Source organism: Prionailurus viverrinus, chromosome F2 (genome assembly GCF_022837055.1).
Source record: "Prionailurus viverrinus isolate Anna chromosome F2, UM_Priviv_1.0, whole genome shotgun sequence".
In the NCBI taxonomy this organism is placed as follows: Eukaryota; Metazoa; Chordata; class Mammalia; order Carnivora; family Felidae; genus Prionailurus; species Prionailurus viverrinus.
In genome coordinates, this window is record NC_062578.1 from 67,985,911 (window position 1) to 68,011,378 (window position 25,468).

Below are 25,468 nucleotides of genomic sequence, written 5' to 3' on the forward strand. Positions count from 1 at the left end.
CCCGCTAGCAAATTCATTACAGCTCAAGGGTTAAAACCTCTGTGGAGAACTGAATGCAACCTTCTAGGAGAAATGACCCTACTGGACGTGGACAACCACTGGCTTTGCAGGCCTACTTTTTTTTTCCCCCCCTTAGGAAGCATTTCTTCCCGATATTAGCGCACTCTCCCAAAAACACCCAGCTCATTCGGTGCCGCTCGGTAAATGCTGGCAAGTCTTCCCATCACGACACCTGATGGTGTAACACAATTACCAGGCAAAATTTCACTAAGGAGGAAAGACAGGTGTTTTTACCTAAATGAAAACCATCATTAAAAACTATGGTACAAGTGGAAATAATTTTAGAGCAGGAAAACAGCCTATAGACATGGACCGGGAGACGGAATCTTGGAGAGAGATCCTCTACTTCAAATAATTCATTTTAGAGATGGGAAAACTGAGACAAGTAGAGTGACTTTCAAGATCACTAGTTTGGGGGCACCTCGGTGGCTCAGTCAATTGAGCGTCTGACTTCAGCTCAGGTCATGATCTCTCAGTTCATGAGTTCAAGACACACATTGGGCCTTCTGCTATCCGTACAGAGCCCGCTTCAGATCCTCCCCCTCTCTCCCTGCCCTTCCCATCCTCCTGCTCTCTCTCTACCTCTCTCAAAAATAGACATTTAAAAAAAATTTTTTAATTAAAAAAAAAAAAAAGATCACAAGTTCATCCCAGCTGGAACTGGTAGCCCAGAAGGACACACAGTCCCATGCTCATCCCACTGCCAGATCAGATCCTGGCTATGTGACTCTTTCCCCCTAAATCCCACTTACAATGAAATTGAGACACCATTTTTTCAACCTTAGAATGCTATCTCGACTGCATCTTCTGAATTCCTCAAAGCTGACACCGGGGAGAAGTCACTACACTCATTTGCTGTCCCAGAAATTATTTTGAGTTCCTCACATCCTCTTGAGCACTCTGTGGTCTACTGGTTCCTAGCGCTGTGATCTAGCTGTCATCCAATGGAGAGGAAGCACCTCTCCACACCAGGGTCAAGGACAACGAGAACAAGCCAGCCTCAGGACTCACACACAAACGGGACTCACAATCAAGCATGGAGCCCGAAGCTCATTTCCAAATATTTCATGTATGAATCTAATCTCTACTCAGCACTCCTAAGAATGCAGAGCTGTTGAAGGAAGAATGTGAGAATAAGAATTAAAAAAAGAGTTCAAGATGGAACTGAAGAAGTGACTCTAAAACTCAGCAACCATAGCTCTGACACAGAAGGTTCTGGAAGATGCTGGAAGTCATCCCTGGGAAAACCTGTGCAACAGTCCCTTAGCACCCAACTGCAGAATGAGGCCTGATATTTTCCATTAGAGCAAAAAGCCATTCTGCTCAAATTAAAAAAAAAAAAAAAAGACATACACACAGAAGAAAACTGAAAGAAAAAACCCCTTTGAAGCATATTTTTCAAAGAGTTGACATCATACGCAAACCCTGGAAAAGTCAGCTTTATCAAACATCCTGGGATTTATAAATAGCTCATTCTGATTTACAGTTACTATCTGACACAATGGCCGGATTATTTTCAAGTCAATGCCAATCATCCCAATTTAATGAGCCAGCTATAGAGATGCCTTGTGTATTACTCCGTTACCAGGGCTCCACTGAAAAGGAGGATGGTGGTCAAGTGTGAGGAATTAGGAGCTTTTAAACACCGCCTTCCAATGAGTCCTATTTCATTGTCTGCTGTTGTCATAATATATCTTAGTTCTCTGATGGGGCAGCACAAAGGAGTGATTTGGTGTATGTGTTCCCAGCTTATTTGCCTCTTCTATAGCCTTATCCTTTCTTTACTGCAGAACACCAAACCATGTGCGTGAGGCTCTCAGCTGGGCACTACCAGTTTGACAAAATAAAGAAATGGTCCCTGCCCTCAGGAGGCCTAAACAGTTGTTAAAAAACAAAAAGTGTACTTTGTACTAGTGAGTATAAGATTGCTTTAAAAGTTTTACTGTAACTAATCAGCTGTACTAACCTCATATTTACCTTAAGTTTTGGCTTGCTCTTTGGTAAAAGGGGAAGAGAATCTTTTCATTGGTCGACCCTGAAAAGGCTGCCAGATAATTAAATGAGGCCATATAAGAAAAACGTGTATGTGTTGGGGGGATGGTAGTGGGGGGGGGGCTACTTAAATGTTTTACTGGTTGATTCCAGCAAGGACCTACAGGATGGAGACTATTTGAAATCAATGAGAAGAGTGAGTAGACGTAGCTTGATAAGGTGAGGCTGGTAAAGGCTTCTGCAGGGCTTTGCATTCAGACAGAAGAGAGTGGAGCTGGCCCAGCAGAAAGTCTTTACAAGTTCTTAAGCACCGAAATGGTAAAGGATCTGACAAACAGAGAAGGGGCTGTATTCCTGAGTCTCCTGGAAGACCAGTGACAGCTTGGGAAACCCCAGGTGCATGGGATAGAAATCCCAGGCCCCACAAAGCTGACAGAATGGAAGAGGAAAGATCCATCCTTCTGGAGTTCTTCTCTCCTGATCTATAGGGGACCCACGAGATGTCCAGTCCTATGGTTAAAGCTCTGGGCAGTAACCCCCTGATGTCCATGGGCAAAGGACCAAAAGTGTCATGTCATCCACATGGTTTTTTATCCTAGAAAACCCTTACTTGCTTTGTCCTCTGGAAAACCACCTGCATACATTCAAAACAACTGATGTCATCCCCCTTATGCCATGAACAGGAGTCATGAGAGTTACTGCTTTTGTAAATGCCCTGTCCCTCATGGAACACCGCTGAGTAGCCTTTCTCCTCACTGATTTAAAAGCATACAGCCGTAACAAGAAGATTCGATTTCACATCAAATGATACATAAACAAGCACAAGACAAAGCAACAATAGCCCCTTAGAGCCGACGGACCCTAGATCTTGTTGTTTAAATAGCTTTATTGAGGGATAATTCGTATACCATAAAATTCAACCTTTGTAGGTGTGTGATTCAACAATTTTTTAGTGAACTTAGAATTTTGCAACCACTAGCACGAGCCAACTTTAGGACATTTCCATCACCCCGAAAAGATTCCTCATGCCCACGTATACTCAATCTCCTTTTCCTCCACTAGGCCCAGGCAGCCACTAATCTACATCTGTCTCTGCAGATGTGCGTTTTCTAGACATTGCACACAAATGGAATGATACAGTAGTCAACAATAAGCTGTAAGCTCTTTATACGGATAGGCAGTAAGCAGAATGGACCTCGCAGCCAGACTCAGGTTCAAATCCCTGCTCTGGCTTTTACCAGCTGTGTGACTTTGCACAAGTTGGTTAAGTTTCTCTGTGCCTCATTTTTTTCATCAGTAAATTGAGGATAATAGCTGTACTTACCTCCCAGGGTTGGGAGATTTAATTAACATATGCCTGGCACATAGTGAGCGTTACATGAACGTTGCCCATTATTACCTTACATATATAACAGCTCATCTGACTCTCAAAATTCCTATGGAAGAAGGCAGAGCAGACAGTTCAGTTTTACCTAAGGGAACCGGGGCCCAAGACATAAGGCTAACAAGTGGCAATGCTCAAATTAGAACCCACTACATGCTTTTCTGTACCTGTAACGCTTCCAAAATTAACCTCAATCTGCATCCTGGGTCTGTCCTATTCCATCCTTTGTGGATGTTGCCATTTTCTGGGAACGACAGGCTTCTATACTTACCGAAGCTGGGACTGTAGCTTTCCTGCTTTGTTTATGAAATCCTCCCAAACTGGATAGCTCCCCTACAACAAAACAAAGTCATCGATCAGTAAGGCATGCTGTGACCGACACCTGACTAAGACAATAATAGAACACCCAGACCCCAATTACACAGGGAACGATCTGTGTGTGCTCTCTTCCTCTGCAGTCTATGGTATGTTGCCCAGATTATATGTAAACGTATTGGCTCAGAAATGGGTTTCAAATATACAGGCCCGGTAATCTTATAAATACTACAAACACCGACTGGAACACGTTTGGTGGAATCTAACCTATAGATGGATGGATCACATTTTGAGTAGTAGATGATGGGTCCAAATTCAAGATGTGCAGAACACGTAAGGCTCTGCCCTGAACCACGTGACCATGGCTGTGGCTTTTTTCACCCTTATCTCAAAGGACAGGGAGGAGAAAACCAGAGTGACCGGAGCCCCTCTAGGACAGGCAGCTATTGGGAAGCGTTGTTAGACCATCAGAATCTCAAGGTTGAGAAGATACCTAAATATAGCCACTCAGCTGATGGCTTGAACCCAACGTCTACATACAACATGCCAACAGGTAGTTCCCCACCACATTTCGGCTCACAGGGAGCTCAACACCTCTCTCTGCCACCCTGTCTTTTGTGTCCATGCAGCATTGGCTTGAACCTTCTGGGGACCCTCAGAGCGAAGGCCTACCCTGCTTCCAGAGGGAGGTCTTCTCGGGGAATTCATCCACAGCTTTCCCTTCCCTTCCCAAGTGCAGTTCATTTTCTACACAGGCCCCTGTTTCACGTCCCTGCAGCATCCTGGGACACTGCACGATGTCTCTCTTTTAAGTGTGGTACTCAGACACAAACTCAAAACTGCAGGTGCCATTCTGACTGGAGCAAACCAGAGTGGACTGTGACACCTCCCTACACATTAAATTTATATTAAGATCAAATAGCCAACTGACCAAGAGGTGATGCAAAATAAACCCAGGAAAGGAAAAAACATGGCTAGAGAAATGGAGCTGGGGGGGTGCCTGGCTGGCTCAGCCAGTAAAGCGTGACTCTTGTTCTCAGGGTTGTGAGTTCAACCCCATGTGTGGTGTGGAGTTTACTTGAAAGAAAAACTTAAAATAAAAAAGAAGAGTTTGGCACGGAATCATTTAAACATAGAACTAAGATTAAACACCTAGGGGGTGATCGTTGCAGGACAGAATGTAAGTGTTAAGAACACTGACATGGTGAGCCTAACATGGGCCACCTCCTGATTTTGCAGTTTAAGGAGAGGAGGGAGAAACTCTAATGAAGTTAATCGTCTCATCTTTCACTGCAGAAGCCCAATCAGAATAGTCTATAATTGCAACTGAGCTAAAACATAATGATTTCATCTTCCTATTGGTTTTAACAATCTTATTTTCTTACCCTTGGGGACAGTTTCTCAACCTTGCCACCAAGGACATTTTGGGCCAGACAGTTCTTTTGGGGGGTTGGGAGGGGCTGTCCTGTGCACTGCAGGGTATCTAGCCCCATCCCTGACCTTGGTTCATGAGATGCCAGGAACATTCACAGATGCCACTGGTGGGGACTACGAAAAATGTCTCCAGGCATCTGTGCCAGATGGACCTTATGGGACAAAATCATCCCTTGGTTAAGAACCACTATTTTAGGGGTGCCTGGGATGGCTCAGTCAGTTGAGAATCTGACTCTTGATTTCAGCTCAAGTCATGACCTCCCAGTTAGTGAGTTCGAGCCCCATGTCAGGCTCTGTGCTGACAACGTGGAGTCTGCTTGGGATTCTGTCTCCCTCTCTCTCTGCCCCTCCCCTTCTCTCTCACTCCCTGGCAAAATAAACACTAAAAAAAAGAGGGGGGCGGCACCTGGGTGGTTCAGTTGGTTAAGCGTCCAAATTCAGCTCAGGTCATGATCTCATGGTTTGTGAGTTCGAGCCCCGCGTCGGGCTTTGTGCTAACAGCTCAGAGCCTGGAGCCTGCTTCAGATTCCGTGTCTCCCTCTCTCTTTGCCCTTCCCCTATTAATGCTCTGCCTCTCTCTCCAAAAATGAATAAACATTTAAAAAAATTAAAAAAAAAAAAGAACCACTGCTTTAGAGGGATGTCTGAAAAACTAAGTTCTTTTGGAGAAGAAATCATCATCTGAAGTTCAGTAATCTCTCCAGTATTACTTCACTCCAGTTTCAATACTGTTACATGAAAGTAAAATTAAATATATTTTTGTTTTACATCTTGTCATAAAACAGTCTCTTTAGGGGAGCCTGTGTGGCTCAGTCGGTTAAGCGCCTGACTTCAGCTCAGGTCATGATCTCATGGTTTGTGAGTTCGAGTCCCACATCGGGCTGTGTGCTGACAGCTCAGAGCCTGGAGCCTGCTTCACATTCTGTGTCTCCCTCTCCCTCTCTGCCCCTCCTGGCTCATCCTCTCTCTCAAAAATAAATAAACATTAAAAAAAAAAAATTGTCTCTTTATACATTTCTGTAGGTATCAAGCCTGCCTGAAAATGCACACAGAGATGTCTGGAAAATTCTCTACCAAAATTAAAATGGGCTATTTCTGGAAGTTAAGATTTGGACCAATAGGTTACTTTCCTGTTTGTACTTTCCCATATGGCCAGAATTGTGTGTGTGTGTGTGTGTGTGTGTGTGTGTGTGTGTGTGTGTGTGTGTGTTTTAAATAAGGATCATGTATCATTTTTATGAAAACAATAGTCATTACCTTTTTTTTTTTTAATTTTCAGATCAAACTAGAGGTTCTGGCAACAAAACACCATGAATTTACAACCCACCCGGAGCTTAAAGTGTGTTCCACAGATGCCACGAGAGCACATCCATCAGTTCTGCCTTTGAGACCTGCTTGGCCCAACTGCAGGTCTCTGGATTTATTCCCCCAAGCGACAATTTGCTCCCACGGGGCACTAAGCCACACCCCAGGGATCCTGTCTGACTGGCTCCTGGCAGAGGTCCATTGGCAGCTACTGACACCAATACCCACGCACAGATCCTGTCACCGTTCTGCTAAGCCACACCGCCTCCATCTTGTCTCTGTGCCCCAGTGGGCTGCTTCTACCCAAGAGCACAACTTTATTTTAACTTACACTGAGTGAACCTTTGACAGCTCAGGCTACCATTCCAGACCCATCGAGACACTGTGGGGAATTCCAATGAAAACACCTAACATATTTACCATTTTCTTATCAAGTATGAATGCCCCTTCTACATCTACATCCAAGTAATTAAAGAGGTAAGGGCTGAGATCAGAGTCCTCTGACTGGCCACTGGGGATCCCCGTCCAGATAGACATCAGTCAGCATCCTTAAAAGCACAAGAGTTCAAAGCAACCAATTACAGCCTCACCTAACCTTTTATTCTCTTTCAGATCCACAAAAAAAGTATGAGAAGCTCTTCTGAAAAGCCTGAAGATGTTCAGATACACTGACCACCAACTTGTAGCCAAAAGGCTAGAAGGCATCGGCGTTCATCGACGTAAAGGAGGCCAGGAGTGCTGAGCCCTCCTTTTCCCAACACCAATCACTCCCATACAGGGACCCCTGGAGAAGGTCACTGAGATGATCTAGAATGTTTCTTAAGAAAAACATTGGATTCTGTGTCTGGGAGACAGAGAGAGACGGAGCGCAAGCGGGGAAGGGGCAGAGAGAGAGGAGACACAGAATCCGAAGCAGGCTCCAGGCTCGGAGCTGTCAGCGCAGAGCCCGACGTGGGGCTCGAACCCATGAGCCGTGAGATCATGACCTGAGCCGAAGGTGGACGCCCAACGGACTGAGCCACCCAGGAGCCCCCCCCCCCCCCAGAAAAATGTTTTTAAAGCGCTTCAGGGCAATGCCAGGCACTCCGTCAGTGTCCAATGAACATTTGATAGAACTGAACCAAGGGTGTGCAGGCCCCTGCAATCTCCCTCAGGATGCTGGCAGAGATGTGAAAACCTCTAAGTCAGACTGTCCATCCAGGCTGGGATCCCACATTCTTAGGCCTAAGTACAGAACCAGCTGTAGCTCACGACTAGTTAACTAGCTGGGCACATGTCAGCCTAGTCTCAGTCACCCCCAAATACATGGCAGGAAGAGTACTCAAACCGACATGAATGCGCCTGAAATCTGCTCAAAGCACTTTAAAAAAAAAAACAAAAAACTACTTATCTACCCCCACTGCTTGGAGCCTCACTTAAGTCTTTACCAAATTAGCAACAAAAGGAGGGTCCCCTCTCCAGTCAAGGGGTGCAGCACATAGCTCTCCACCCACGAACGCCCACTCAGCCAGAAGAAGGCTTCCAAAAGCAGCTCGCTCCTGATTTAATGATATTCGACAGTCTATCAAAGAGTGTCAGGCCCACCTGTTTTAGGCAATATATAATTTAATGGATTCTAAAAAAAAAAAATGAAAAGGAAAAGAAAAGAACTTCTAAGAACAGAAGACAAAAAGCCTCCTTATTGAGAAATTTTTTTTTAAAAAAGTGTGTAAATGTTATTAAAAGGTAAAGGCAAAGTGATGTTGGATTGTTCGAGATCTGGGTTGTTTTTTTAAGTTTCTTTCAAGGTAGAAAAAAGTTTCTACCCACCTAAAAGTAGTTTTACTACTAAAATCACAATCTTGGAGGAAGTGAGAAAGGAGAGAGAAGAAATGTGAACAAAGCGTTAAAGGTAACAGAGAAAAAGCTCTGGTTTTTTCTAGACTCTACGACTGAGCCAAAGCGAGAATGCTCAAATTTCAAAAGAAATCTGCAGATCAAGATGCAGTATCCACTGAGAACCCTTTTAGAAAGCATTTCCAAGACAGTCCTCAATTTTCTGACCTGCACCACCCACCAAGAAGTCCCAGAAAGCTCCCCTCTGAGGCTTCTGGTTCTGACCTGGCTCAGGTCACATTTGAGGTCCCTAGGAATGCATTTCCGGGGCTGTGAAAAAGTCTTCACACAGACCCCACCGTGGGGCTCACCAGAGAACACATAAAAGTTTCACAACTTTCCAGGCAGACCAAAATCGAAGCAAAGGAGACTCCCACCGGGCACCCGGGTTCTGCCAAGTCCAAAGTGACAGGCAACTGGAATGTGACTCTCCTCTCCCTGGAACCACCTGGCTTTCTTTGGAGAGGAGGGTAGGTTTTGAACCCCTGGCAATTTGTTGAAAATAGACCTTAGACCACACTGGATTCCGAAAAAGGGAAAGTCTCCTATTATAGAAACGGGAAGAGAAAACGAGCCTGTTTACAAACATGTAGAGGACACTCCTTTAATCAAGCTGCAAGACTGCCCCCCTCCTACAGCAAGAGAGGCGGGGCTTCCCTGAAGACCGGCTACAGGGCCCCACCCCTGCATCCGCCAGGTGGGGCGTCCACCATGCTCCCCACACCACACACAGCACCAAGGGCGGCTCTTCTGTCTTCCGACCTCCAAGGGGATGCAACACTCTTGAAAACTCCTATTCCACCATCACCACGTAGCTCAAATGTCACCTCTTCCACAGCATTCTCAAATGCACCTGCTTCCCCCACATCATGCAACTCACCATCTGTGAGCCTGAGTCTCCCCCACCACACTGTGGGCTCCAGGACAGACAAACAGAGGGAGGAAGGAAAAAGGTTTCTAGTAAGAGCAACGGCTGGCACACAGACAGGGAAGCAGAGATGACACAAGGGGGCTCTCGCCAAGGGACACTGGAGTGATGCACTCATGCTGGGGACTGGCAGGACCTGGGCAGGATGGACAAGGCGACCATGAGCAGCCTTCGAGGGCAAGGTCAGAGTTCAACCACAAAGAAGAGAGCAGAATTCCAGGCAGATGGTGAGGGACATAAATCCCACACCACCTAGGTGACCAGAGAACCTAACAGGTCACATACCTAACAGCAGCCTGGTCCCTTAGGGAGTGGGGAGGAAACTGAAGTCATTTTCTTACTTCTGAAAAAAAAGTCCCACCCAATCTGTCAACTTCCCTGAGAGTTTTGTGGCCACTTAAACAAATATGCGAGCCAGCTTACCCACCCCTCCCTCCCTCGAAGTTGAACTCTGGGAACACGCCTGGGTCCCTCTCCTCTTCTCCCCCCTTCCTCCACTCTCCCCACAGCCAGAAGGCTGGACAGGCCACTCGCCTAATGCAGGGCGCAGGGCTCAGCCCGTGGCTGTTTTGGCTTGGGGTTCTGTTTTGCTTTGTTTTGTTCTGTATTAAACAGAGGCCCAGGATGGCATCCCACACACGAAGCAGAAGAATAAACTGTGTGTAACTCATCAGTGCGGCTGGTTAACGATGCCCCATAAATAATGCAGCAACTGCCTCTCCCAGCCCAGCCCGCTGCGACAGCAGAACCTCAGGGGACAGCTGAGCGAATCAGACACCCACGCTGCCACACAGGGAACACAGAGGAGCCGGGAGCCGTGGTCAGAGAAGGGGTGATCTGAGAGGAGCCAGAGCTGGAGAAGACTCTCACAAGGAGGAAGCATTCAGCTTAGATGAGAATAAAACAGTGATTGGAGGAGCAGGGTGCAGGCTATAGGGAGTAGGGTTCCAGCTCAAAGGCCTCTGTCCCGTCCAAAGGTTGCAGATGGAGGCTGGCTCACCAGTGGTCATGATCCTGAGGACTCAAGTCTTGGGCACACCGCCGGACAGGGAATCCCCCCACCCAAGCCCCACTTTTCATCCTGATGACGTCAATGTCACCATCATCATCATTAAGCATCACCATTTTCTAAAGGGTTGCTTGGTGCCAGGCACACATATCAGCGTTTCTCTAACTTTCACATACATTGTTTCTACCACCTGGGGATCTTGCAAAAACGCAAGTTCTGATTCTCTTGGTGTGAGGTGGGCCTGGATGTTGCATGTTTAACCTGAGTGATGCTGAGGCTGCTGGTCCACAGACCACACAGAAGAACACAGCTGGATACGCACTCTATTACACGCTCACAACAATCTGAGAAGCAGATGCTATTATTTTGCAGCTGAGGACTGACGTCGTGACCCAAGTGCTACCCTGATTCTGGGAAGTGTGCTGAACAGAACCGGCTGCCCAGCCCAGGCCTGCAGAAAGCCACTCAGTAGGCAGGCTGGGTCCTGCCTGGTCCGCCAAGTGAGGTGCAAGGCCTCCCCCAACACACAGCTCCCAATTACAACTGCAAATGCTCCAGGGGAGCTATAATGTCACCCTAGAAATGGTCATGATCCTCAAGAACTTGGGGGGGAAAAAAACAACACAAAGACACAAAACAAAGAAAAGCCCTTTGTGTTGGAAAAGGTCTGATAGGAATGAACCGGAAATGGTCACGGGTGCTGTCATTAGCGGTATGATGATGGATAACTTGATCACATATTCTGGTTTTCCATGGATGCCGGGACTGATCTGCTTCTGCCAGATCAGAGAACCTGTCTGGAGCACCACTAAAGGCTGATGCTGTCACCTCCCCCGCCACCAGGTCCTCGGGGCAGGTCTGCGGGAACCTCCTCAGAATGAGCTTGAGCAGGGCAGCCCACAGCATCCCTCCTCCTCCCCTTCTAGGGGTCAGCCCTTGTTGAGCTCAGCCTTCAGGGAAATGAAAAGCAAAGCTTCCAGAAGAAGCTTCTGACCTGAGCAGGAGTGCCTCTGGACCCCAGGCTTCTACAAGCAGGAGGCAGGAATCTGCAGCTTCCAGAAGTGGGTGTGAAGGATGAAGGACAGGGGCCCTGACTGTCTGTCACAGCTTTGTCCCCCAGACCACCCTTCCCCACCCCATTCTGCAAGAGGGAGGGCCCCCGAGATCCTCAGAAGAAATGCACTGTGGAAGCCCATCCATCATAAAAACCATTCCTGGGCTTTTATTCTCTGATTGGGGCTTGCCTAATCCACTAATTATCCCTGTCCATCAAGTGGATGACAGCCTTGGGGATAATCAATGGTTACTTCCTCACACGCCCACCCTCACCCACTTGCCCAAGCTCACCAACAATAAACACGCCTGTGAAAAGGAAGATTTAACCACAAAAGGGGCTTCCTCCACCCAACCTCCCCTCAAACTTCTCCATTTGTAGCCATAACACCCTGCTTAAGTCAAGGACATCAGCGTCTTCTTCCTCCAGCGCTAGGAGGTTCCGTGCCCAGAATGCCTGTTTTCTGACACACGGGTAGGTCTCCACCGGGAATAAAAGAAGAACCAAACAAATAGGTCAACTGTATCTTCAAAGTATGATTGGTTTTTTACATTTTCTACCAAGAGGCATTCCTTTGTCTATCCTGAGCCTTCCAATAGAAGAGCCACTAGCCACCTGGATGGAACTTTAAATTCATTACAGTTAAATAAAATGTAAAATTCAGCTCCTCACTCAAGTGTTCAACAGCTGCATGGGGCTAGTGGCTTCGGTATTAGACAGGGCAGATGCAGAAAGGTGTGCTGGACAGTGGCGGCCATAAGGTGACAAAGCCACTCTGGGCACCCCTGGGTGGTTCTGGAACTGCAACTAGGCTTCCAGTCCTATTATTTAACTTTTGCAAAATGGATGCGTGAACCCCTCTCCTCTCCCTTCCTATTCCCCAAATTTATCCCCCCAATCTGTACCGCCATATTGCCTTTACTATTTCAGATAGACACCTAAGGCCGCCTAGGAGTCCAAATTTATTTCATGATCATCATTAAGAACCCCATCTCACATTTACACAGTACTTGAGAGCGTATAAAGGGCTCTCAAGACAGCCCTGTGTGGGCACTTGGCAGACAGGCATTTAACACTTTTCCTTTTCCACAGGAAAATAAAGCACAGAGGTTAAGTAATCCGCCTAAGGTCAGGGAAAGGTCTGCCCTCGCACCCAGTTTGTATCGTGAAGTGCTCCTGAGTTTGCCCAGTTGTTTTTAAAAAGAGTTTTATGTTTACTTATTTTTGAGAGAGAGACAGAGCATGAGCAGGGGAGGGGCAGAGAGAGGGAGACACAGAATTCGAAGCAGGCTCCAGGCCCCGAGCTGTCAGCACAGAGCCTGACATGGAGCTCGAACCCGTGAACTGTGAGATCACGACCTGAGCTGAAGTCGGACGTTCAACCAACTGAGCCACCCACGTGCCCCTGCCCAGTTCTTTTTAAAATGCCATTGTTCCAGGGGCACCAGGGGGGTTCAGTCGGTTAAGCATCTAGTCAAGACTCTCTGTGTCGGGTCGGGTCATGATTTCCCAGTTCATGAGTTCAAGCCTCCCATCGGGCTCTCTGCTTATGGTGCAGAGGCTGCTTGGGATTCTTGCTCTCCCACTCTCTGAGCCCCTACCCTGCTCACATGCACGCTCTCTCACAAAATAAATAGATGAAATAAAATTAAATAAAATGCAACCGTTTCATATATTCACCTAAAACTTACTCCTTCTCCACAACCGGACACTTGTGAACTCAAGATCTAACCACCTCGCACGGGGGCCGGAGGCTCTCACCCAAGTGCTACATCTACGCCTCCCCGAAATAATACATGTACATCTACCCCCCCCCCCAACCTCTGTCCCAGTGCGTGGAGTGCAAAGCTTCTGTTCCATCTGTTTTTCCTGTGTATAAATGTCCACATGAAATAGTGAACAAAATACTTGGTGACCTGCACACCCTATCAAATGTTTAAGTATCGTCACCATTATTTCCTGTTTGCTCACCTGTCCTCACCCACTTCTCCCTGGAAGTGCCCTCTCAGACTTGCCTCCACCCAATCCCAAACCCGATTCTGCAACTTGTCAGGTCCACCCCTCACGACTCTGCACACACTTCGTGTGCTCTGCCACCTTCCACCAAACAGTGCCTCCTCCACAACCCCCAAACCCCACCCCAGGCTGCTAGGAATGACAGCCGGCGGTGGGGGCTGGGGGAGGTCACCAAAAAAGGCAGTAACTCTGTTGGATACCTCTACACCCACCACCCTCTTCGTAGTCTTTCCACTGCACGCCCTCCTCCTCGCCTGGGTAAGTGCCCTGATGGGCAGCCAGACTCCAGTGTCTGAAAGGACCAGTGTGATGTAGCGGTTGAGAGCATGGCGCGAGAAGGGCGCCTGGGTGGCTCCGTCAGTTAAGTGTCCGACTCGATTTCAGCTCAGCTCATGATTTTCACGATTTGGGAGTCTGAGCCCTGCAAGGGGCTCTGTGCTAGCAGTGTGGAGCCTTCTTGGGATTCTTTCTCTCTCTCCCCCTCCCCTGCTCTCTCTCCCTCTAAATAAAGAAACATTAAAACAAATTTTTTTTTTAAAAAGAGCATGGCTCTAGAGTCAGACTGCAAGATTTCAGATCTACTCACTGGGTGACCTAGGTTACTTAGTCACGTGGAACTGCCCTGTCTTCATCTGTAAATGATGCCCATGCTAGTCCCCACCTCCAAGAAAGCGATGAGGATAAGGGAAATAATGCAAGTGCTTAGAATGGTGACCAGCACTTAGAACTCAATAAATCCCAGTGACTGCTATTTTCAGGAGTCAACGTACAATGCCAGCCACCCTAACTCAGACATTTAATGAGCACCTACTATGCACAGGCACAGAGTGGGGTACAGGCCACACAGAGGAATCAAAGCATTGAGGAACTCTAGCTAGTAGGAATCAAAGCTTAGGAATGCTTAGGAATCAAAGCATTGAGGAACTCTAGCTAGTAGGAACGCTGATGTGTGAGCCACCAGTCAGAGGGCACAATACTCCAAATATAAAGCACTAGGAGGTGGGGTTGATGCAAGCTTCCAGAGGTGGGTACTGCCTCACCTAGGTCTTTAAGGACAAAGGGGAGTTTCCCTGGCAAAGAGGAAGGAAATAAAGAAGGGAGAAAATTTTCCCTGCAAAAGAAACAATTAGCAAAGGGGGCGCCCGGGTGGCTCAGTCGGTTAAGCGTCCCACTCTTGATTTCAGCTCAGGTCATGATCTTGCAGTTCATGAGATAGAGCCCCATTTTGGGCTCTGTGATGACAACAGAGCCCGCTTGGGATTCTCTCTCTCCCTCTCTAGCTGCTCCTCCCCTGCTCTCTCTTTCTCTCAAAATAAATACACGAACTTTTAAAAAGAGAAACAACAAAGGAAAGGAAATACAGGAGATCATGCTACATTTAGGCTTGGGCGTCATTTTGGTCACCTGGAATACTTTCCAGGGAAGTGTAATTTGGGGGCACGGGAGAGGGGAGCAGGAGAGCTTCATGGGTGGCACAGGAGGCTCTTGGTAGGTAGCTCAGGGTGGCCCATGAACCACCCCCACTGGTATAATCACAACCTACCAGAGACTCACCAGGAATGTTTGCTGAAACTACAGATGTCTGAGCCCCATCCGGGACTACAGAACCAAAATGTCTGGGGAGGGGGCCCAGATACCTGCATTTAACACATTCCCCAGGGGAGATTCCAACTTTCTCGCTACAATCACACACAGCAAGATTTGAGAATCACCACCCCAGATAAGACGCCCAGTCCCTCTGAGGCCTTGCAAGCTATGGCCTCAGCAATTTCTCAGTCCCAATATTCAAGTCTAGCTCCTTGAGAAATAATCCCTGGTGATGAGCACCCACACATGGGAATGTGAACTGATATGCGCTTTCTGAAAGGCATTGGGCAATGCGTTTGAAAAGCCTTGAAAAGTACGTACCTTTGACCCAGGCTAAATCCTTCAGGGGAAACTGTCAACGTAAATCAACGTCTAGCTTCAAGGATATACTCACTGCAGTGTTGCTTATAATGAGTGAAAAACCGGGCACAGCCTAAACACGAATCCGTACGGAACACATGGAACTGGCACCCATCTCAAAGCCTTTGCACACTCTCCCCCTGACCTGGAACATTCTTCCTCGGATATCCACGTATGTCATACGGTGTGGCTCAAAGGTCACCTTTTCCGTGAGACCTTCCCTAGCCACCTTATTTAAAAACAACAACATCGCCCCTGCTCTATATTTCCCCATTCTAATATACAAAAGGACTAACTTATTCAGTTTGTCTGTCCCCACTCCCCTAGAATGTCCAAGAGACAGGGACTTGTGTCCATGTTATTTACTGCTGTGTTCCCAGCACTTAACACAGAACTTGGCATACAGTCAGCCCTCAGATACAGGTCAATTGAATAAATCAACTGTTACACAAACAAAACAGTGGAACACCACACAACATTAAAACTGACATGGCTCATAATTACAGACACGGAAAGACAGCGTAAGTGCAAAGCTAAGTGAAAAAAGAAATTTCTGGCACAGCGTAGGCCACGTGAACCTTTGTCTAAAACATGCGTACATAACCCACTTTGTAATCAAGTGGTTATGGGCGAGTTCTATTTTTCACTTAACTGAGATTTCTTAGTTTTTCTTCCATTAACTTTATATTGCTTGCATAATCTTTGAGAAGTAATCCCTCATGAAATGCTCTCAAAACATTTGCTAATTTTTTTTTTTTTTTAGAAATAAGCTTCCTCCTTAGTGACTTAATTAGGGTGTCCCTAATTAAGGCCAGCACAACATCAAAGAGGCCAGGTTCCAAGGGACCCTTGCTTCAGGTCGACTCCTGGCTGCAAGACGACCTCAGTCCCTCCAGCAGCAGTTTGCGGAGCCTCGGAGCACTCAGATGCCAAAGGCTTGGCCACCAGCTAGCTACTCCTGGCTCTGCTCCCCGCTACTTGCTTCCTATTGGGGTGCCTCATCCAATTATTCAGGCCCGAGATCACATCCTGCTGGAGAGCTGGCTTTGAAGGTTCAGTAAACAATCACTTCAAAACAAAGCACAACCATTAAACCAAACTCAAAGACTTCCTTAATGACTCCGTGCTCAGCTGCAGGAGTCGGGCTCAAGCAAGCCAGGCCTCAGAAGTGAAGCTGAGGTCTCCCTGGAAACTAATCTCGAAGCATTTCCAGCCTCCTACTGCAAATATCCCCCCTTCCTGTTTTGCACTCAGTCATGTGGGGTGCAGAGCCGTTACTGGGACGACCCCGATGGAGGGGGGGGGGGTTCCTCAGTAGAACAAACGTGTGTCCTGTGGTTGTCACCTTCGACGGCTGCATCAGAGCCTTAGGTCTCACACCCTGCCTGCCCCCCACCTACTTCCGTCTACTGACAAATCAGAGGCACCCGTGGGGTGAGTCAACCACCCAACAATATCACGTTGGCTGGGTCAAACTCTGCTTTAAATAGAGAGAGGCCCCTGGAGCTCCTTGAAGCACTTCAGAGAAGAGCCTAGATTGTTATGCTTCATCTGGTTCGTCGTGAGTCCTAAAGGTATAGATAGGGCAATCAACAAAGACATCAATGAAACACACCCATTACAGAATCTGAAAAGGAAATTCTCAAACACCATGCTGTGAGAGCCCACGTGGTAGACGAGCACAGACCCTGGGACTGCATGGGCTCAAATCCCAGCCTTACCTCACCCTAGCTGTATGAGGTGGGCAAACGGTTTAACCTCTCTGCACCTCACTTTCTCCATCTGTAAAATGGGAGTTAAAGCAGTAACTACCTCACTGTGGATATACAGGAAGTACCTGGGTTGCTGGGAGGAGTAAGAGTCTATCTGTAAAGCACTAGAATAGTGCCTGGTTGTGCCACATAAAGGCTTATTAAATAGCAGAATAAAACATAGTTCTCAGTTTAGGTGTCACTTGTACCAAAGCCTTCCCTGACCCTGTCCTCTGGCTCCAAATGAAAATCAGAGGCCCTCCCCAAGATCCTGCTGTTTGTCTGCTCCTCTTCTAGACAAAACAACTTTAGGGCAAGGACTTTATCTGTCTTGTTCACAGGTGTATCTCTGCCCCCAGCAGCGCCTGGCACATAACAGCCACATCATGATATCTGTTGAATACATGTACCGTGTTCTCTCAAATTACTCGTTGAGAACTGAAAGGCATATATTGTCTCTATTGCATATCAAAGTGGAGATACAGGTTTCTTGGATTTTCTGAAACATCTCATCCTGTTATTGGCAGGATACTCCACTAGAAACTACCAGGGTAGCTCAGACAAGAGCTACACGAGAGCATTTTGTTTAGCGTTTATTTCATGCTATGCCCTTTCCATATACTTTCTCATGTAAACCTCTACAACTTTAAGAGGGAAGTATTATTTCCCCCATTTCACAGATAGGAAAATCAAGTCTCAGGGAGGTTGAGCAACTTGCCCAGAGTAATTTAGCTACGAAGTGGCAGAGCCAGGCTTCAAAGCCCAAGGGCAACCGCTTAAGGTAGAATGCCACAAATACTAGATGGAATCAACACAGAATGTGAAGAATGCCTAAGGCTATCTGGCTTGGTGGAAAAAAAGAGGGCCCAGAAAGGAGATAACTTTGTAGCGGGGCCTTGAAGGATGAGAAAGATTTCAACAGACAACAATAGAGACAGTCTGCATTGCACTGTGCAAGCAGGACAAATGGCAAGCGTGAGAGGCATGGGATGTGCTCCAAGAAGCCAGGGACTCCAGGATGGGGAGCACTCGGCCTGCAGCAGAGCACTGGGCTAGGGCCAAACTGCAGGCGTCCTTGAATCCAGGCTAAGGCAGGTGAGCCCCATTCAGCAGGTAGGAAGAACCCCAATATGGCCAAGTCCTAGAAAGGAACAGAAGATCAGTGCAAAGCTGCTGCTACAGGGCAGGCTAGAGGCAAATGAGGCCACTTTTCGGGTGGTCATTCCAGAAAAAGAAGCGAGAATTCAAACAATGAAGACAGAAAAAGATGGGCCTTATGAAGCAACTCCTCTCCCCTTAATATCACATCTCGGCCAAGACTTTTTTTTTTTTTTTTTTTAATATAAGCATTAAATGCCCTGAGGACCTCAGCCAGGCACCCAGCCCTCCCCTCCCTTGATATACAGTGAGTTTGCAAATAGAGAACTGCAAATAGGCTCAGCTGAGGCAGATGAGGTTATAAATGAACTCAGGAGTCATTTACTTAGCATGAAAAAAAAAAACCAAAAAACTCCACCTCTTGCAACTTCACTGCAAATTCTAAATAACAGCCAGGTCAAGGGTGGGGTAGCATTTGCCCTAAGAAGTGAGGTAGAGAGAATTACTATACTGACTTAGAGAGTTTGGGAATGTCCATTTTCACATCTGTAAGCTGGAGAGTAACAGCAGCGAACATTCGAGGGCCAGCACACAGGGCACAGCGTGGAGTGCTTCACAAGCAAGGTCTCATTTCGGAGTCGTCTAAGGTGGGTACTTTCTTAGACCCACTTACAGAAGAGGAAAAGGAGGCTGAGAGATTAAGCAAATTGCCCACAGGAGTGAAAACCAGATCTCTTTGACTCTAAGGTCAACAGTAGCTCTAGAATTTCTTCAGGAGGGCTTTAGAGGCAATGAAGGAGCCAGAAGGAAACAGAGGTGTGCAGGAAGCTCACTATTTTTACTTAGATGGTATGTTATATACAGATCTGTACTGTCCAATATGGTAGTTGTTAGCCACATAGGGCATTTTGAAAAAATTGAAACTGAGTAAAACTTAAAAATCAGTTCCTAGGTCACAGTAGCCATACTTCAAGTGCTCAACAGTCAGATGTGCTACTGGCTAACATTTGACAATTTCCATTATTGTAGAAAACCATATTGGAGGGGCACCTGGGTGGCTCAGTCGGTTAAGCATCCAACTTTGGCTCAAGTCATGATCTCACAGTTCATGAGTTCGAGCCCCACATCGGGCTCTCTGCTGTCAGCACAGAGCATGCTTTGGATCCTCTGTCCCTCTCTCTCTCTGCCCCTTCGCCCCCTCTCAAAAATAAACATTTTTTTTAAAAAAGATAATTATTTTGGACAGGGCTACTGTATATTTGAAATTGTTAAGAATGCTAAAGATGCTTTTTCTGTTTTTCTATTTCAATTATTCACTTTAATGTTGTTTCACCATAAATTTTTGTTTTTTTATTTTATTATTTTTTTAATGTTTATTTACTTTTGAGAGACAGCCAAGGCACAAGCGGGAGAGGGGCAGAGAGGGAGGGAGACACAGAATCCGAAGCAGGATCCAAGCTCTGGGCTGTCAGCACAGAGCCCGACGCGGGGCTCGAACCCACAAACTGTGAGATCATAACCTGAGCCGAAGTCAGAAGCTTATCCAACTGAACCACCCAGGTGCCCCTATTTTTATTTTTAATCATGGCAAAATACATATAACATACAATCTACCCCCTTGGCCACTCTTAAGTGTCCAGTTCAATAGTGTTAAGTATATTCACGTTGTTGTGCAAACATCTAAACATGCTTTTACTCAGACTTCGGTAACGTTGAGAAAAATACTTTTAAGGATGCTGAAACTGTTTGTAACTAAGTGGTTCTCAACCTGACTACACATTAGAATTACCTGGGGGTACTTTACAAAAAAAACTGAATGTCCAAGATGTACCCCAGGAGCACTGAATGACAGCTTCCAGGAAATAGGGTCCAGGTATCAGTGTGGTAAGGCTGGCAGGGAATCCGATGCTCTTATGCCTGTAACCAGGCCCATTCTACCAAAAGGGGCACACCTGCCCAGAACCTCCTTCTCTGGACAGACCTAATCCTCCAGCCCCCTAGAGACCCGTCCTCTGGGGGGGGGGGGGGATGGCGGGGAAGGGAGTTCCAGGCAAAGCCTGCCGTCCACCTCCAGGACTCGGGAGGCCACTGATGCTGAGCAAACTCAGATTTTACTGCTGCCCAAATTCTTCAAGGAGAAGAAAGCAAATAAAAAGACACACAGCTCAAAGGCACTCAATTGATTTTTTTTTTCACCCACTTAAACTAGACAGGAAAAGAAAAACCACTTAGAAACTACGACCAAGGCTGTATATGCCAAGAATCAGCACAGGAAGGAGTTTTTTTGGCGATCCCATCAACTTCTCCAAACACAGACCTGAAATGGCTCTACAGACTCAACCAAACCAGAGGGCTACCGGGACATAATTAAATACAGAAAGCTCTTTTACAAGGAAGTTCCAGGGCTGGACACAAAATGAGTTCAAGGTAAGGAGTTCTTTTTGAGGCCTCATTTGAACTTTGGGTGAACTTATTTAACTCCTGTAATTAGAAAGGGTTGCCAGGCTTGTATAGTCATCCAGTCTCAGGGACCGATGGGTTCCCTGGACATATAAACATGGCCCTCTGGCCAGTTATGGAGAAGAAGACTGCAGACACTTCGCATGAGGACAAGGACAGGAGCCAAGGGTGACAGGCCAGAGCCTGGCCCAAAGGCTTCTTTCCCCTCTGCACACCCAGAAGAGGAAAGGAGAATGCCAAGTTGTCTGTTAGAGAAGACTGGTGAGTGGGAGAGGGAAGGAAGCCACAACATATCAATAGATCATAAATTAAATGACTTCCACAAAAGCGACAGCCAGATGGGAGCGGCGGGCCCTACAGTAGTCCTCACACCATCTGAGCTCAAGTTCACACCTCCAGGTTGGCTCTGGGCTAGAGGCACAGAGATAGGACCCCGATTCCTTCCTCGAGCCTCCTGTAGTACTCAGGAAAGTGTTCTGTATGCTGTCCTCTAGCAATAAATCCACCCCCCCTCTCTACCTTCAGCACGTTCTAAAGAGCTCCAGCTTTAGGATCAAATGGGTCAAGGTCTGAAGACCAATCCACCTCACCACGGCCTTAGGTAAGTCACTGCCTCTCTTCAAGCCTCAGTTTTCCCATCTGTACAGTGGGGTTGATGTGAGGATAGCAAGAATCCATGCCCACCAAGCACTCAGTGCAATGCCTGGCACATAGCAGCCTCTCACAAGTCCCTTCCTGCTCCACGTTCACCATATGCAGCGAACACTCAGCACCTACCGTGTACCAGGTGGCGTGTGAGAGCATTTTAAAAAAAGGAAGCAGCTGAGACGACACAGCCCCATGCCAAGGTCCTCCTTGGGCTAAGAGAAGGGAAACACTGCCCATGGGTGGGCTGGTCTGGAATCTAAGCTGGGTGGGTTTAGTTTTGCTTTTGGGGGGTTGTGTGTGTCTGTGTTTCAGATACTCAGAGGAAACCTTCCGCAATCTCCAACTAATTCAAGGGAGAACCTGGGCAATCAAATACAACAGGCTTCCTCAACGCTCAGCCAATTAATTTACTCCACTTGCCTCTCTGGTTTGCTACTTAATAAAGCCGTATCAGCAGTACAATCTGCAAATCGGAGTTAAACTGCTTAAGGCATCCGTCAGTTCCCTCTAAGGAGCCCCAGATACTTCTTGTCTGATGTCCTAGGCAGCTAAATCTGCCTTTGGCTTTTGTTTGGTTAGGGGAGAAGTATTTCTTTGTTTTTGCAGAGGTGTGGGTTTCAGGGGAAAGTGTCCTGAAGGCAGTTCCGAGAAGTAATGGTGAACTTGGAATGATCTCATTTTTCCATACCCAATTTGAACACCTAAACGGTCTCCTGCAGAAGGAATCTTGCCAGCTCTCACCTATCCCTGGGAAGACTGGAAAAGCCTAGATGAAAGAAAATTACAGATAAAGCATCTAATAGATCGATAGTTTCAACCTTTTCATCCTCCAAACATTTTAACAACCTCAAATGAACTGGCCATATTGACAGATATCATTTTAGCTTTTTCCCTTTTCCTGGCTTCAAAAGAGCATTTCAATGTACAAGAGGTCAGTCAGTAGCTGAGAAGACAGAGTTTGCACAGGTCATACGTCCACTAAAAAGTTGCCGACTGTTTACCTGAAATTCAGATTTAACTGGGAATTCTGTATCTTTACTTGCTGAATCATAGCATCAACTTTGCAACCTTGCTGATGCTCAATAAATACTACAGAATTATGAGTTACTCTCATAAGAACTGACTGATAGCTGAACCGGGCAAAATTCAAACTCAGCTCATCTTCCATTCAAACCATGGCCTAGGATTGACCTTCTCTCTTTGTTCAGGGCATCGCTAACTGCAGAAATTCAGAACATAAAGGTTCACAGCATCAAGCAACAAGTTCTAAACAATTTGGCGAAATATGATGTATAAGGGATTTTCCCAGAGAAACATCCAAGCTAAGACCAAAAAAACCCAAAACCAAAACAAACAAACAAACAAGACTTCTTTCTAAATCTGGATGAGATCTGCACCTAAAAAACCAAACAGATTGATCCAGATAGAACAGGCCCTAAATCTTTGAACAGCCACCCATTCCGGGCGGTTTCCTGCTGCAGATTTTATGATATCTTCACTTCACCTTCTCTCACAGGCCCAAACTGAGGAAGCTGTAAAATCCTGGGCAAACACAGCCATTTGTGAAGAGAAAAGCCAACATGAGGCCCATCTGTACTTTACAAGGGTTTTGCTTGTCCTGCTTTTGTGTGTCACCATTTACAAGGAAGCCAGCCTCCCTTCAGAGCACCTGGCTGCTCTTAGAGGCCTTGGCTGGGTTTTCAGTATCTTCCTAGAGAAAATATTTTTATTATTTTTTTTTTTTTTTGAAGAGTCAAAGGCAAGTCCTTCAAGGACTGACTGATGCCCTTCCTTCATGGCCACCATATTACACTCACGTTATCTACTCATGACCCACAGGACAAGCTGCTCTCCAAGGACCTGCCTCAGTGGCTCTCTGGCTCCTCGCTGCCCAGCAAAAGGCCTTCCACATAGCAGGCCCTCGATAAACACCAAGGAAGGGAGCCTCTTGTCTGACAGGAACCCTGAAGCCAAAGCGGCAGGGCGGGGGGGGAAACAACCCTGAAATCATTATCCAGTGCTGGACCCAATACCCGCATTCTTGATCTATGATAAGTAAGGGAAAATACCATGTCATGCCTTCGAACCACAAAAGATTTCCATGGAATTCAAGAAGCTCCTTTAGCAGCTCTAATTTTAAGGCAGAACCTCGGAGAGAGGATACTGGTACAAACAGAGGTGGGGGGCAGTGGAGAGGAACTGAACAAGGCCCCTATTCTGCTCGGTGCAGGTGCTGGTAACAGGACACCCCTGTCCACAGGGGGACGTAGGGTAGGGAATTCAAGGTGTGGTCGGGTGTTCTTCACCCCCCAGTCTCATTACATAACCCCCAACACACTCTCGAACCTAGTACAAAGTTCTCCCTGCACCAGGCCCAATTCAGCTCCCGACAAACTGATTCTTGAGCAACAAAGCTGAGGAAAATATTTGGTTTTAGGATCCAACTTTAAAACACACACACACACACACACACACACACACAACTAAGTTAATTATTAAAAGAAGCAAGATAGCCACAAAGTGACCTGCCCTCGAGTTTGGCCAATCTCCTGGTCTTAAAAGCACCCGAAACACCACCAAATTCTATGGCTGGTTCAATTACCTAAATAAAAAAAAAAATATATATATATATATATATATTTTTTTTTTTTTTTAAACTACCACAGCATCAAATCCCTATGTTGTATACCTTAAACTAATATAATGTCAAATGTCAGTTATAGCTCAATAAATAAGTATGATATGTAAGTAATGGCTCATATCTGGTATTTGTTGTACGTAGCCTGTTTTTCCTGGCATTTGGCTAGAAACTACAAAAAAGATTCTAGGCCCCCTTTAATGTCTAAAGAGGCTTCCCATCAGAAGCCAGTCAACTGGCCTTCCATACAGTCACTTCCATGCTATAGTTCCCCCAGATATATGAGCAACAAGCCCTTGCCTCCAGCCACATGAATCTCATCTCCCCTTTCCTTTGGGACCAGCTCACATCAGACAACTTGATTTATGTGGACGGGCGGAAAGGCAGCCAGTAAGCGATTTTGCACACCACCATCATTAGTGACCACCTCCACAGTGGGGTGGAAGACGGGAGGAAAAAAAAACACAAGGTTTCCTCTCGTCAAGGAATCAATAAGTTATTTAACAGCTGCTGCTGGATCCCGATGGAAGACGAGTGAGGGTTACTTCCGCACCCTTCCCCTGAAAAGGATAAAACACTGAGGATTGAGCCAGATAAAGGATCATTAGAAAAAAGGAGAAAGTTTCCTCTCTAGCTTCTCAGTGTCTTGAGGGTTTTTTTTTTTTTTTTTGGTTTTAGAAGATATATGGTGTTAGGCCTTGAAATTATTCCATTTGTTGTTGTTGTTGTTGTTGTTTTTCCTCTCCTCCAAAGAGGAAATTGACTCCCTTCCTGTGTTGCTGTACATTTTGGAGAATCAAATGCTGCTTAAAAAAAAAAAAAAAATTCCTTACCCTTTCCTCACCCCAGTGTAACATTCCTTCTGGGAAAATAACCTAAAAATTTTCTCAAGATGGGATTCCAAATGGGTTTCCAACATATACACTTGTCCTTCAAAGCAAAGAGAAAGGGGACCAAAGACATTAGAAACCATCATGGCAGTTCAAAAAAGAGGAAAACAAGGATAAACGGGTCATTAGAAAGCCACCTGATTTCAGATATGAAAGACTGACTTTAATTGCTGGTGACTTCAAGCATTATGCATACCACACGTTGCTTATCCTATGTGCCCAAATGTTTTAATTCCTTTCTAAAATGTCACTCCCATCCTATCCATAAAGTCTTTTAAGAAGAAAACTCCATGAAAATATTCAACAATTATCTTATGCATAAACAATCTTGGAAATAAGTCAACTCCTCTCTTTTTCCTTATCTCTACTCCCCAAAAAGTCTGGAATTCTGCAGACCCCAAGGCAAGTTTTAGTCTTCAACTCAAGCTTGCTTTTACAATCTTTGCCAAAACAAAACAACCTTAAAATAAATGCCTTCCCCCCAGGATGCTGAACAAACCCTACTAAATTCAAAGAGAAAAAAGTCAGGAACCACAAACTGTAGATCCAGCCCCGAAGGGGCATTAAATAAATCTTTATTTTTAACTGGAATCTTGCAGAGGGAAAAGCATGCCACCTTAGCACCCACAAATCCCTCTGGCCAGAATGCTAAAGGCAGCCATGG

The 25,468-nt window shown here is 46.3% G+C and overlaps 1 protein-coding gene across 6 annotated transcripts in view; it reads right to left on the reverse strand.

Annotated features, from left to right (window-relative positions):
• Nucleotides 1-25,468, reverse strand: part of MTSS1 (MTSS I-BAR domain containing 1) — a 180,105-nt gene that overhangs the window by 151,955 nt on the left and 2,682 nt on the right. For all 6 annotated transcript variants that reach the window (XR_007148522.1, XM_047842091.1, XM_047842090.1 and 3 more), the window contains exon 2: nt 3,708-3,769. Coding sequence is in view for 5 of the 6 variants with exons in the window: in XM_047842091.1 (XP_047698047.1) it covers nt 3,708-3,769 (62 nt within the window). In the remaining variant the exon portion in view is untranslated. The remainder of the gene's footprint in view (nt 1-3,707; nt 3,770-25,468) is intronic.